Consider the following 15,420-nt stretch of genomic DNA (forward strand, 5'->3'; position numbering starts at 1 on the left):
AGAGAAAGACAGATGGCCAAGAGGGGAAATTGGGACATAGCAGGCTTTGGCTACCTGAAGTGCTTGAAGCCCAGCTGAGGCAGAACTGAGGCTTTGATGAAAACCTTGAGTTCTGTTTCCCAAACTGGTGAATACCAGAGTCACTGGAAAGTACTGAGCAAATGAAAAAAAACCCCCAAACCTTTAGGTATTGCATGCATGCAATAACACATTAACCACCTGCAGCTCATAGCATGAAAGGGTCTTTATTTTATTACAGTACAGATTCAGTCCAGTTCACAGAGAACACATCAGTCAGTACATATCTTCACTTTGTAGGAGAAATGGGCATGAACACGTGAGCACTCAGTCACCAGCCTTGTATCACCACTTTATGCATGTTTTGCCTCAAAAGCATCATTTATGGCACACAGGTTTCACCAGCATTCCTTGTAATAGCACTGCAACATCAGCTCTAGAGACACAGGAGAGGAGGATGTAAACCTCAAGGACTGTGAAACCATGGATATATATGCACTGCTTGGGGATTTAACTTTCAAAATCCTGGTTTCGACTTCAAAGTTTGTTTTAAAATAACATGTCCCTGAATAATATATGTTTTTCCTTGAGGCACATGTTCAAGTTCAGGCTATGGATAACAGTCTTCACTTCAAGCAGCCACTGAGAGCTGAGGATTTGGAGCAGACAGCTGTCAGGAAACCAGGTTTCCATGAGCTGCAGTAGCAGCTAACAGGTAGAAGGGCACCTGAATTTCAGCAGAACAAAGCAGTCTCCCATGTTTAACCATTTTATTGGATCCTGAAATAGGAATGAAGGCAACCATGTCAGCTAAATCAGTTCCTGTTAACCTACCAAACTTACCTTCCTTGAGGCTTTGGGCTTTTTGAAGCACTACATAGGACTCAAGACTCCAAAAGCTCATCTATTTCCCCTGCACATCCAGGCTTACAACAGGGGGTTCAGCAAAAGACACTGTTGCTCTTCACAAACCCGTTGTTGCTTACATCACATTTCTTTGACATGTCCAGCACCAACTCTCCTCATCACGGTCAGAGGTACTATCTTTAAGCAAAATAAAGCTGATAAATACTGTGTGCAGTTATCCCCTATGTGGAAATAAAAAAAGTCAAAAAATCCCAAATCATCTTTTGAGAGGGGGGATTAAAGCATGACTTCTTTTAAACCATATTGGTTTATCACCCTGTAAGGATGATAAACCTCCAATATCCCCCACAACGAAACTTGAAATCAGCAGGAACAAGGAAAATACTCACAGAAGGAAGATGAGAGGCCAGAAAAAGGACTATGAATGATACTTTCAGTCTGAAGCATGTTTCAAGTAGCTTCGATTTTCAAAGCCATTTTAAAAGTTTTGTGCACGGAACTTGCTCCTCCATACTCCACTATCTTTCTGACCTTTCCACCTAAAGACTTTTTTCTTCTCTCAAAGAGCAACAGAAAATAAGAAAGTGGATCACAGGAGAAAGAGACAATGAAAGCAGTGAGTTAGCATATAATACCAAGTACAGAAAGTAAGCTGCTGTAAGCTGTCCAATATAAGAGCAACATTGCAATTTTCATTTTTCCTCCACTTAAAGCAATCATGGTTTGAAATGTTTAAAAAACAATGTCCCCAGTTCATGCCCAAGCTCCTCAAAGTTTTAAACACAGCATCTTACAAGTGAGAGAACACTGTCTTTTTATTTGTAAACCAGAATTTGAAATATCTTACAATATATTTTTTAATTTCATTTTTCTAAAGAAACAGCATTAAGAACTGAAAGAACAGTGTGCCATTAAGTGTTAAGGACCTGTTGTAAAAACCTTTATTAAAAAAGGTTATATAGGTATGATGAATATAAGTTGTGTTTTAGTGTCAACTACTTAAGCATCTAAATGATTGAAAATGAAGTGCAAAACTGGAAGTCCAGTCACAGATGAGGCTGTAGAGTTGTGCTCAAGATAGAAGAGATCTACCCATGGCAGGCACAGCTGCACACTCACAAATTAACTCAAGTCTGCCCCAGCCATGAATCCTGCAGATCCGAGCGACACCACTGATTAAGTCAGTCTGAACTACTTAATATAAATTCTCCCTTTCTAATAAGAAGGATATTAACTACAGCTTTCAGCTAGGCAATAAAACCTTTCTAATTAGCAACAAAAAATAAAAGTGACATGCTTACTCTGTTTCAGGCACTTTCAAGATCATAGTTTATTTACTGTAGGTAAAAAGCTAGTATACAGATTAAGGGATCCCTTAAATTTCAACTCTACAGTTATACACCATCTAGTATTCTTGCTCTGAATATTAACCAAAAATGTTTCTAAACACCTGTAAGCCCCACTATAAATCTGCATTGTTATGAGGAAAAAAAAAAATATAAATCAATGCCTAACTTTTTCAATGCATAATATTTACACTGTGAAACCAATGGGAAATAACAAGCAGTAGCAAAGAGGCAGCAGATTTTAAAAAGCCAAAGTTTTATATAGGTTTTGGTTTTCTTTTACAGTAGTGTGCTAATCAGCATAATTGTATATATAAAAATTAAAATATAGCAGAGCGTCCCATTACAGAAATTTGAATTGTCTGAACTGCAGTCATTACTTGCTAACCATTTACATGCAACACCTGCTAGGACTGACTTTTTGTCTTTAAAGTGTAAAATAGTTTGAGGCTTAAGAGACAAACATTAATTTGTGTACAAATCTAAAACTGCACTTAAGAATGGTACTGGTCACGAGCCTCTTCCATAGAGAGGGGAAAGGAAAGAAAAAAGTACAAACAACAATAGAAAGCGGTCTCTTTCCCTTCACTAATTTTCAAAGGCAATGCATAGACTGAGAATACCTGGATGGCAAACTCTGGAGACTCTGGAAACAAACAGCTTTCACATACAAGACCTTTGCAGGAGGCCTTTCTTTGCATCAAATGGCAATGGCTGACAGCAAATAAGGGGCACCAGGTGTACAGGTAAGTAGGTCTTGCAAAATACTAAGATGGGGCAGTTGTTAATATACAATTTGAACTATATATACAATATAATGGAATGTATCCCCTCACAAAACTGGTTAATGAAACAATTGGACCTTTCTATACTAGCCTTATGACTCAGCTACTGTTCTAATGAAAATATAAGTACACAAGAGACTTGCATGGAAAGTAAAATGTATGGGGCATTTTACAGGAACTACTAACAAAGCTGCTTAATGGCATTTCTGCTTTTAAAGTAATTTTGTTAGATATAATTGAAAACATCTGTATATAAAATGTCCTGACAGACACTTCAACATGGAGCTTTGGTGACTTAAACCATCTCAATAACAAGGTGAAAAGTTAAACGGAGTATTTAAGAAAATTCAAACTGAATAGGAAATGGAATGCCAATATGGCAGTTAACCCTTTTTCTGTTGTTTTCAAACAGGAAAGTCTCTTGTACCAGCAGAATCCTGTATACAGATAGACAGAGAAGTAGGGAATACACCAACTTATAGTTCCCATTAAACAAAAGTCAATTTATCATGTGAGAAGGTACAAATGACAGAAAACATGAATAGTCAATAGAAGAGAAACAACTGGTTTACATGAAAGAAGAGAGAACACCTCAGTCTGAACGCAGTTACTTTGTGAAAGCTGCTACAACAGCCCAGAGAACCTCATTTGTGTTGGTTTTCATACATTCAACCTCAGGGTCTAAATCCAGAAGCTGCCGCACTCTCTTCGTGGCTAAATCATACTGCTCATCCAGGAGGGGGGCAAAAGCGTTCTCCAGGACATCCGAGGCGTGGGCTAAGTACACCAGTGCCAGCAGGCGCTTGTCCATGCGGTGGGGGTCGTTCACCCATTTGTCAAGAACTGCCTCTTGAACCTTCTTGATGAGGCGCTGTTTGATGTTGTTGTTGGTGAGAGGGTGGGTAGTCATGTCAAAAAGAAGGAAGTTCTGTTTCTCTGTTGTCAGTACACCTTTTTCCACTAGATTTTTGGCTAACCGTTCACGGACATTTCGTAGCTGGTAGTGCAACTTCAGTGGGTTCCATGTTTCACCTAAAAAGGCAAAAAACCCACAACAGTCAGACAAGGTTTGTACTATTGCAGTGATTTTTTTTCCCCACTCTGTGGTGCAGGAGGAGCTGTCAAATTCATACAGCTGAGTATTACACTACAACACTGTGCTCCTGTCAGCATTTCTCTGAGCCCTGACCTACCCAGAAAAAGGCACAGAGACAGAAACCAGGAGGGCCTCTTTGGAGGAACTCTGGAGTACATTTAAAGTTTGGATGAAACACTGGCTAAGCCATGTCTTGATTAAAGATATGAGAAAGCAGTCTCATAAAACAAAAACCAAACCAAGCTCTTTCACAAAGAAAGAGCTTACTTTTAATAATAAAAATAAAACCAAGCATCCCCCTACAGTCTTGTGCATTTGTCTGTATCCAGCCTTTTACCATTTCAGAGACTGGAAGAAGTGTCATTGCCTTTCTTTTGCCACACAGGTAGGATCATGCACACCCACCCTGTGCATTTCTTTATTTCTTCAGGTTTCCACTCTTCTCCCCCTTCCTACCTCTATCAGATGAAACAGTGAACATGCACTGTGTGAGTATGTGTGCAGTGGGTGTGTGCACTATGCATTTTAGGAGGTAAGAAAGAGCATTAAGTATTTCTTACACAGACGGAGGTTTTCTACAAATTATATGAGAATTTCTTCACCAAGCTTTTAAAAAATTTATTGGTTTACATACAGTAACAATTACAAAAAACAACAATAAGCATAAACCACAAATGACTTCAAGGTGATGGAGGGTGACATACACTGTATTCAAGTAACAGCCAAGTTAAATAAACACATGAGGTGATTCCAACTGCAGAGTGACAGGCAGAGAACCCACCCAGGCCTGGACTACACAAGTCCCTATACATCCCACATGTGATTCCTCAGCAGGATCATCCAAACACAAAAAAGTAGTTTCCTTACTACCTTTCACATGGCAAAGACTATTTCCTAGATTTTCTACATTTGTCATGTGGACCAAAGTCAGTGCTGTGGTGACACCTTGTGACCAAGCTCCTCAATTACACAGACACTTGTCCCCGACACAGACAGATGCTTGCTACATCTAGAGGAAATGTGACATTCTGATCCCAGCTTCTGTATTCCCTACACTTGCTTCCCTTAGAGGCTATCTTATAAACATGGGCCTGGCAAACTTCACCTTACACATCCATATAAATACTTCCATGATGGCTTTGAACTCATTTGTACCGTAACTTCAAGCAGCATTCTCCACATTGCTGATAATTACAGATAAAGTAGCTATTTTCCAGGATGGACCTGGGCCCTAAAGCAAAATTCTAAGAGAGTTTATGAATTTATTAAATAAAAGAAAACAAAACCAAAGAAATGAACGAACAAAAAACCCCCAAAACAAACTACCAAAAAAACCCCCACACTGAAATATTTTTCTTCAAAGGACAGTCCTCTAAACCACAGGAAATGCAAAGAACACTAGTGCCATTCAAGAATTAGTAATTAATAACCATATATAAGTAAAAATTGATTCAAGCCTTAGCCACAGCACTGTCTTCCTACAGCCAAAGCTCAGTGGGGTCAGAAAAACCTTAGCTTAGCTCAAAGCCTACAACACTGTTCATTCATTAGCTGACCTTTTTTGAATGAGCCCTAACTTGATGTATTCTGCACTGGGAAAGAAGGTGAAATGTCAGCACAAATTACATATTTGGGACAAGAAAAATGAATTGGTTTTGCAGGCTGTAAAAGTGAAGGGGAGCTGAGTGAGAACTGAACTGCAAGGCTCTGCAGCAGCCATGCCTGTTCCTGACAAGGGCTGCTTTGTAGTCCTGTCTCCCCGCTGCCTGATAGCCAAGGAGCAGGAGAGGATGGATGGCAAGGACCTGAGAATGAACTGGTGCTGAAGGAAGGCTGTTCAAGGTGGTGCAAGACAAACCGAAAGAACAAAGAAAACAAGAAAGCAGAGCATGGTGGAAAGATTTTGCTCATCTTTGCAGCTCTTACTGCTTGTAAGAAGTGACAGATTTAAATGGGCAAATTCCCAAATCTCATTACCCCAGACCTCCCAGTTCCATCACTGACAAAAGATGTTTGTTTTCCTGTTTGCACAACTGAAGTACAGCTCTTATCTACTCCAAGGAAGCTGCATTTTACATGTTTTGTGAAAGCAGATGAACACTGGTGATCAATTCTGTCTACAGTTCAGCCTGGAGAAGAGAAGGCTCTAAGGAAACCTTACTGCAGCCTTTAGTGCTTAAAGGGGGCCGACAGACACTTAAGCAAGGCCTGGGACATGAGATAATGGTTTTAAAGTGAAGGAGGTCACTGAGATTGGATACAAAGAAGAAGGTTTTTACAACGAGAGCACTAAACACTAGAATGGATTGTCCAGAGAGGTGGTGGATGCCCCATCCCTGGAAAGAGCCCCAGCCTAGTAGAAGGTGTCCGAGCTAATTACAGGGAGGTTGGACTAAATAGCCTGTAAAGGTCCCTTCCAACCCAAACCTGAATTATTCTATGATAATTGGCATTTCATTTTTTGTGCAACAACTTACCAGCTTTACAGGAAGAGCATTGTGCAAAGCACTCACCTTGAAGACTTTGTTTTGATCATCAAGAAGTGCCTAACATTTTAAAATACTTATTACACTTCTTCAGTTAATGAAAAAACAGAACTCCTGACTACTGTTTCTTTATGACTAATGGCCAAATCACCCTCAGTTTTTATGTCTGAGCTATGGGCTCCTTATCTCCCCTCTTTATCCAAAGATCCGAATACTGAATCCACACACTTAGGCTCCAAACTTCCACTAACCCTCACTTCCAAATACAGAGAAAGGCAGTTACATCTCCAGGGTGCAGTCCTGATTTACTTCAGTCAGTGGAAGGCACCTCTTCCACAGTTGAGATGTCCTCTGACACTTCCACACAGATCCTTTCTGTACCAAGTTAAGTCAAAAGCAACAGTTACTTATATTTGATTAAAGGTTACAATCAACAAGAGACTACCCTAGAGGACAGACTAATTAACTTTTTTGCATACTTTCTCTTGAAAAACCTTACAATATAATCTCTAGTGATGCCAGATAATTAGCTTTATTGGGATAAAAAAAGCAAATACGTTATGTCCAAGGCTTACCACTAAGCAGTTCAATCCAATTTTGTACTGTTTCAGGAGGCTGGGTCTCTTTTATGTGTTTCAGAGCTTCATCAAGCAGAACATCCCCTGTAGGAGCATCTGACTTGCAAATCACCTAGGATAGAATAAAATGCAGTCAAGTATTTTGACTTAATTCATATATGACAAAAGCACCCATCAATTAAAAAAAAATGTTATGAAAAGCAAGGACATTTTTAAAAAATAAGGAGCTATCTCTTAAGAATATACAACTTAAAAAAACCCAAACCCTAGTTGTTAAAAAAAAATAAGGCTCTAATTCAAAGATATATTAAGTGTGACATTATCTGTAACTTAAATTAACCTTAATGGACTAAAACTATAATATTAATAACACACTTAAACCCTAATTTTTTTAAGAAAAATAAACCACTTACCCAGGCAGGTCATTTGCTAGCTCCTCAAAACAAAGTACGCTACACACTCTTAATTAGTCTCTGATGGCAGTCTATTTTACTGCTTCAAGTCAAGTTATTCAAAATACTTCAGCTAAACAATTAGGTCTTGTGGAAATAAAAAAATTACACACTGGAAAAGCATAAAAATTATTTTTCTGCTTCCGGATATTAATGGATAAAAATAAGTTCAAGGCAACATCTGCAGGTTTTACAACTCTGAAGAACATACTGCCCATAACACTGTTCCACTCATTAACAGTAAAACCATTTGTATTAGGGAAAATACATATGTACTAATAAACCTCTTAATATGCAACAATAAATGTTATTTCATAACTTCTAAAATTATTTGGGGGTTCCCTCAAGAAAGCACAAGAGAACAACCAAAAAATTTATTCAGAATAATACAATAAAATTTAAGAATTTGAGTAACTGCTTGTTTATCAGTATACGTCGTATTATAAACCAGCCGAAATACAATTTCTTTTCTGGTGGGAAAATTAAGAGCACTTAATGAAAATTTACAGATTAAGCTAGCCCAGGTCAACACGTTTAAATCAAATCTATCTTTCGTTATTAACAGAAGAATTACTACCATTTCAAAGCACTTACTAAAATAATTATAATCTGGCAACTGAAGTAGTTTTACAAGTTAGCACTTCATAAGCATCAGGTAAAAGATAACAGGTCATTGACAGAAAAACTAATATATCAACAATCCTTACTACAAACAATAGAGGAATGCAATGCATTTTCATAGGGTCTGTTGATGACACTGAAATGAGTAGCAATGATAAGACAACTTCAACCCCGGCAAGACGATCCCCGGTCGATGTACAAGAGCGTACAAAGTGAACAGGATGAAAATAAAATTGATGAAGAGATCTTTGTGACTACCTAACAGGTCATAGCTGGAATGCTATTTCCAATTTAGGTGGTCTATATAAAGCAAGAAACTAAGATTTTCAATAAAAATCAGCAAGAAATGAACCAATCCACAATGCCAAGCTAAAATGAATGAAGTTTATTTAGATCTAAAAAGAGAGTTACTTTTACAAAGAGGAAAACAAACAGAAGTTTAGGGAGCCTACTTTGGTAAATATAAAAGATACTCTCAAAAACTTCATCAGGCAATTAAAACAACCTGGTTGTTGAACTGCATTCAGTAATGGAGAATTTTAAGAATAAACATCTGCCAAGGAGGGACCAGAGAAACCTCACTTTCTGTTACTGCATCCAGATTAGATGGACTCGTGAGATACTGTCCAGGTCTCCATTTTGGGGAGCTGGAGATCACTCCAACACAGACTTCAGATATTCTGTTTTAAGAACACATCTGCATTTAAAACCACACAATCCCTATTTGAAACTAAGCACACAACAACACATATTTATCTTTCCTATTTACAAGCACGAACAGCATCACTCAAAACTTTTATTAACCACATATAATTATATTACACATCTTCCAGTTTTGTACCAAGATTGTGAACTTTTGGAAGTGCCTGTTCTTTCATCAGGAGCACACTTCAAGCTAGGATTTTAAGCTGCAAGACTGTAGATATTAACAGGCACTTTTCAGATATTCCTTTAATAATTAGCCTAAAACCAGCCAATTTAGCCATCTTTACTTCTTTTCAAAGCTGATGTTCCAGCAGTATTTTAGTTTCTTTGAAGTGTCTCATATGATTAGTTTCACGGTAACCTCTGTTACACTGGATCTCTCCATCCTTCTGCAGTTGGTACCTGGTACTCACCATCTCATTTTAACAGGTAAAATGTGAAGTCATCTTTTTAACCTGATTTATTCTTAAAAACAAACAAACCAACCTCACTGAAAAGATTAAAAATGGTTGTTTGGTTGTTTGTTTGTTTTTTAAATAAATAAATAAATAAATAAATATAAAGTCTAGGACATAAGAAAAAGATTTTTTTTTTTTTTTTTAAGTTTAGAAAATAGCTTCCCTTGCTTATTGGGAGTTAAAATACTTTCTTCTACCACTGCAAAGAAGTTGAAGAAGCCAGCATGAATTTAATGCACCATGACAATAGGAGCCTAAATATACAGGAATTTATAGGAAAGAGCTGTAAGGAGCACAGCGGCCTCGATTCAATTCAGGACTGACTCCATTAGCTCTTCTGAAGCCACACCACACAGCTATTTTGTTTCCAAGTTTACCACCTTCTCTGCAGCCAAATGCTGTTTCTCCTCACTCCTCTGCTACACTGAATATCCACACTGGTTTCTTCTGATTATCCTTCCCCTCATATAAAAGTATTTCAGTTCACTTCCATAATATTTCTCTTCCCTCTCCTTCCCAGCACATGGAGACAGGCAACAGCAGCAGTAGCCCAGACACCTCTTTGTCTTCATTGATCTGCTCTTTCTTGAAGGATTTAGTGATGAATCCTTCTTGACTAACTCTCTTCAGAGTGGGAAATCAAGTGGGTTTGGGGGGGGTGTCTCATGAACTGAATCACCATAGAAGATTAGGCATCCACAAGGGGGGCTAAAGTAGAGAAAGAAGCGAAGATCCTTGTTCTTCAGAGATGATGCAGCCTGACTTCAAAAAAAAAAATCTCTTTATTCATATTTTTCAGTGATTTATCAGATACTAGATTTCCCTGGTATTCATCTACTGAGAAAATTTCGATTATACAGAATATTTAATTTGTGTTTTTCACAATGCAGTTTGGCAATTCAGCAAAGCTAAAGATTAAGCCCTTTTTGTGTTGATTTTTAAGTTAACTTCATTGCTTAGTTTTAATACAAAAATTCCTCACACGTGAATTGCTCATAATTGTTAGCAATAAAATACTTAAGTAAGTTTGCCAAGGATTGGGATTGCTTTTGCTTTTAATAACTCTGTTGATTCAGTTTGCTTTCTGAAGCTGTGAGGCAATGTAGAGTACCATTTTCCATTTGCAAATCTCAACATTCAATTATTTGTTTTTAAAACTGATCCCAGTAGATAGAACTCCAAAATGATGCAGTGTCTACATACTCCTAAACCAAATTTATAAGGATGTTGCAATGTATAAGATATCCACTTTCAAAGTTTCACTAATGCCCACTAGGTCCTTATGGACTCTTTTCTCAGTCTTATTTGTCTCTCTATGGCATTCCATCATGGGTTTAATGCATCCCAATCCACTCTGAAGTTCTGCCTTAAACACTGCAATATCTTATGAGCAAAGATCAACTTGATGTAAGGCCTGAGGTGGAAATCATTACCATTCTTGTAAGTTAACTGTATGATCAAGGCCACAGCTGGCTGGTTATAAATCCCCACTACTGCCCAAAGAACTGGTTCTACCCTCTTTTTGCCTGCACCTCATCTCCCATGCCAGCAGTGTCACCTGTGCCTGATGACAAGGTCAAGAGAGTACTTCAAGTGAAAACTAAACTGATCAAAGTGAACTTGTTTTCAGCCAGAGGGGTTACCTGGCAAGGCTGTGCAGAATAATAACTTCAGAGAGACTCCAATAAGTCTCTTCACACGGACAGGGCTACCCTTCCCAGCTGCAGCATGGGCTGAAGTGACCCAAGCCTAAAATCCTGCCTTCAGACCATGGCTTGAAGATGCAGGGTTTTGATTCACAAATCAAAGCTTTGAGTTTTAAGGTTTCATCTTCCCACTAAATCGAAAGATGGACCTGGGGCAAGGAGAAAGAGGGATCTCCTGAGAGGCAGAAGCTACAGAAAACAGTATTGCCAGGGAATCACAACCTCAGATATATTATCAGGCAGCTCATTCCACTTAGTAAGCACAGTATTTAATTTGCAGCCAAAGCCAAGGGCAAGTAGAGCAAAGTCTGCAGAAGCAGGACAAGGAGGACAGAGTTGAGGCACTTAAGTCCAGCCAACAGAGAAACAAGACTGAAATCTGGTGTTAATGGGAAACTTCAAAAAAAGTACAAGACAACACAAGTCATTCACAAGAATTATTTCTAAATTGAGGGAGGTGGTGCAATTAGGGATTCTATTTGAAGGAAAATACTTGAGCAGTCTTCATTTACATTTTTAATTAACAACTTTTTCACAGAATCCTTCTGCCTGCAAAAAAAAAAAGATATCTCCAATGCCTTACAACGGTAGACAGAAGAAAACCTCCAATATTATGTAGCTTTGAGATCGCTTTAAACAAACACATCTGCCCAACCACAAAACCACATGATAAAATTTTAACAAAAAACACCCAACCACAAACAAAACCCAAACACAACCTGGACCATCACAAAAGGAGCAAATAATGTTGCCTATATTCTTTAGTAAATATACACACAGGTTGTTTTTCCATTTTCCTAAAAATCCCAACAATTCCACAGTTAATATTTCAAGTAGGCAGAACTGACAAGGTTTGCACAGACCGAAAATAACTCCTAAAGAACATTACTGAATGCCAAAGAAGCCAAAAGCTCTGGAGGAAAAAAACTGTGCAAACTAATCAATGCTGAACATGCTTAAATGGGGCTAAAAGAAGAAGGTGCTGTTTGTCTGAACAGAGCCTCAATTTTTCTGAAGTGGAGGAAGCTGGGAGAAGGTTGGGGAATGCATAAGCTTTCCTCAAAATTTAGCAAAAGATAATATTGACCGGGACATGTGCCATAAGAGAATTTATTTGTGGTGAACAGGCAACATTTGACCACGTTTTCAATAAATTTATTTTACAAGTATCCTCTAATGCTGATGAAGTAGAAATTCTCAAAAGACTGTCACTTTGCACATTCTGTACAAAGGAAAAACCCAGTGGTAAAAGTAATATATAAAGGCCTCAAATATTCAATAAAGGACCTTAGAAATGTGGCCATTTTAACAGTCAGGGAGCACAACCAATTTAACACACCAGTCACATGTTTAAACTGCATATATTTTTGTGTTCTCAGGGGCCCCAGGTACAAGGATGGCTTCCTTTCCATGCATTGCAGGCACAAACTGCAGCACTGTGTAGACCAGAACTGCTGGCTTGCAGGACACATCTGGCAGGCTGTCAGTTATCCCCTCCTTTCAGCATCAGCCCACATCCCACCGGCATTGCGAAACCCAGTTCTACAGCAGTTCACAGCTGGTGCTTCTGACTCCCCGCAGTAACTGCTGCCACCTCACCCTGGCCAGAGCCACTGCCAACAGGAACCTCTTGGTGCAAGACTCCCAACACTACTAGGAGCAAACAGGAGCATAGAACAAGTACCAGAGACTTCCCAAGGCATTTCATCTCACTGCTGAAACACTTCCCAACTTTGGACATCCAACTTAGGTCACTACTCAGAATTGTTATTCTCATGTAGAGAAAAAAAAAAAAAAAAATCGTTTTCTTAGAACCAGCTGCAATTTAGAGCTCCTGTATTGCCTGAAGCGTGACACAAGTAAATGTGATCATTTTCCTCCACTTACCTTTCTTGTTAACAGACTTTTACGCCTCATTCCACAAGCCTCCAGCTGAAGACGCCCCCGCAATGCCAATTCGATTAACATGCAGCCACGCAACCCTGAGGAGATGCAATCATTCCAGAAAGATGTGTAACCCTGTGAAGAATGAAACACAGTAAGATATCTCCATCTCCACCTGCAAGCAAACAGCAGAAGGGGCTCACTGAGTTCTCTAAGCAGTTCTCCTGTCTTCGTACACTTTTGAAGTGGCATCACTAGTCACCAGTTCCTGCCCTGAAAACATGAAGGAGGAACAGACTCACCCCCTATTAGTTTTGACACTCAAGTCTCTACTGTTTGAAGAACAGGGAAACATCAGGAAAATGATACAGAACAAAAGAGGGTGATACCAAGAACTGTGAGGTATGAAGTGTAGTTTATACATGCTCAAAATGAACTTACTGCATTTTTAAGACATCAAGCATTTGGCTTTACTGGCACCGCAGACTCATCCGAGTTTAATGAGAAACATTAACATGATTTTAAATGCATAAAGACCATGGCAGTGATAAAGCAACAATAACCTGAAAATGAATATTAAGTAAACTACAGAGTATACTGGAAACAGAAATGTAGCAATCAGAGAAAATCACAGAACTGATTTTTTTTTTTAGTTTAAATACAGTAAAGACAAAAGTTTTTAAAGAAATAATTGGAATAGCTACTCCATCATTTAAATCCTTCGAAAACATGTATTTTTAAAGCTGGAAGCATATAGTTCTTATACAAACTGCAAAACACATTTATTCTATGAAGCACATCACACCTACCATGCTTTTTTATCTCTATGTCTGCACTGATAGCTGTCTGCTTAAATGGCAGAAGAGAGGATTTAATCCACTACATTTACTAAACATTTACTAATCAGTATCTAGAAAAATACATGCATTGACTTTTGTACTCCATTGCTCAACACTTGTGACCCCAAAAATCTTTTTAAAAGAATTCTATTTTATCTATAGATTAGCCAACAGTGTTCTTGCACATTTTTTAATACTTGAGTATCTAACAAACTTGAGTATCAAAACAAAATCATTGAGAAATGTTTTGTCTTTTGAGAAATGTCTGCAGAAACACTCGGTATGATCCATAAAGCGCTTTCAAAACTCCTCTAGTGATGCACTTCTGAAAATATTCTGAAAATATTTGAGATACTTCAGAGAAAGGTGCTGTAAACAAGAGAAGGGGTAGGGGGACGGGGGGGGAAGAGAGAGCTCTCCATTTCATAAAATTTATCCTAACCAATAACAAAAATGAGCTTAAATCAAGAGCAGTTCAACTTTATTCTATTTGCAGATAAAAGCTGCCAACATATAGAGATACAAGACACACACATCCTAAGTGCACTCAACTTACAAACCAGTCCCTAACTAATGCCATCAAGTACATGTTTCCAGGAATGTGGTAATACTTGCTTCCACTTCCCGCTTACCTATTTTCAAGAGCTGTATTATATAGATGACCAATACTTCTGAAAAGTCTACAAAAGCCCTGAATCTCTAAAGTAATTGCTGAAATATGCCACAGATATTTATTTAAAATGCCATAAATATAAGGTTGGAGAGGCATTTGAGAAGTTATCTAATCAGCCTTCCACTCGAGTGTTGACACTTGGCAAGTATCAGCTACTCCTGTACTGCCATACTGTAATTAAGATTTTAGTTGGCACCAGACGTTTCTTCGCCAAATAATATGCATGATAAAGTGCAGTATTTGCTTGAGGGGGAAGAGATATGACTCCCACATTCTATTTCCAATCAGTTTCTTTACATAATAATTTGCGAAATCAGACAACACATACGCAAACTAAAAATCTACTGCACAAACTCACAGGCACAATAAATGTATACGTCTTTCTATTCACAAAAAGGATTATACTATTATGCAAACAACCCAAGTGCTGATGTTTCTTCCCCTTTGTTTAGTCATGAAAACTGAATTTTTTTTTTAAATTACTAGTTTTCAATGAAGTGACATTAACTACACCACTCCCTGCAGTAGCTACCAGATGTAAATTCCTCTGCCCCAGTGGTTAATCAACACAGATGGCCATAGGCTGTGGGTTGTTGAGAAATACAGGATTATAAAATAATTCAGGTTCAAAGTGACCACAGGAGATCTCTAGTCCAGCCTCCTGCTGCACTCAGGTCAAGTTGCTCAAGGTTCTATTCAAGCAAGACTCTGAAACCTCCAAGAATGGAGACTGCACCACCACCCAACAGTTTTTAATCAAGTGATCCTGAAAGACAGCTCAAGGAGATTATAGTCTTCATAAATGGAACCACTTGCTCTGGTGGGTTAGATGACATTAAAGTCATGAGAATACATATTGTGTCACCATCTTCTTTTTTTCCCTTTTTTTTTTTTCCTGCTAAGATG

General features: G+C 38.3%; 1 protein-coding gene across 1 annotated transcript in view; it reads right to left on the minus strand.

Annotated features, from left to right (window-relative positions):
- Positions 1-226: 226 nt before the first annotated feature.
- The window catches only part of GOLPH3 (golgi phosphoprotein 3), a 31,211-nt gene continuing 16,017 nt past the window's right edge, over positions 227-15,420 (minus strand). The window contains exons 2-4 of the mRNA XM_032675724.1: positions 13,006-13,137; positions 7,174-7,288; positions 227-4,048 (exon numbers count right to left, since the gene is read on the minus strand). Of these exons, the coding sequence (XP_032531615.1) occupies positions 3,624-4,048; positions 7,174-7,288; positions 13,006-13,137 (672 nt within the window). The 3' untranslated portion in view covers positions 227-3,623. The remainder of the gene's footprint in view (positions 4,049-7,173; positions 7,289-13,005; positions 13,138-15,420) is intronic.

This window comes from Chiroxiphia lanceolata, chromosome Z (assembly GCF_009829145.1).
Source record: "Chiroxiphia lanceolata isolate bChiLan1 chromosome Z, bChiLan1.pri, whole genome shotgun sequence".
NCBI classification, from domain to species: Eukaryota; Metazoa; Chordata; class Aves; order Passeriformes; family Pipridae; genus Chiroxiphia; species Chiroxiphia lanceolata.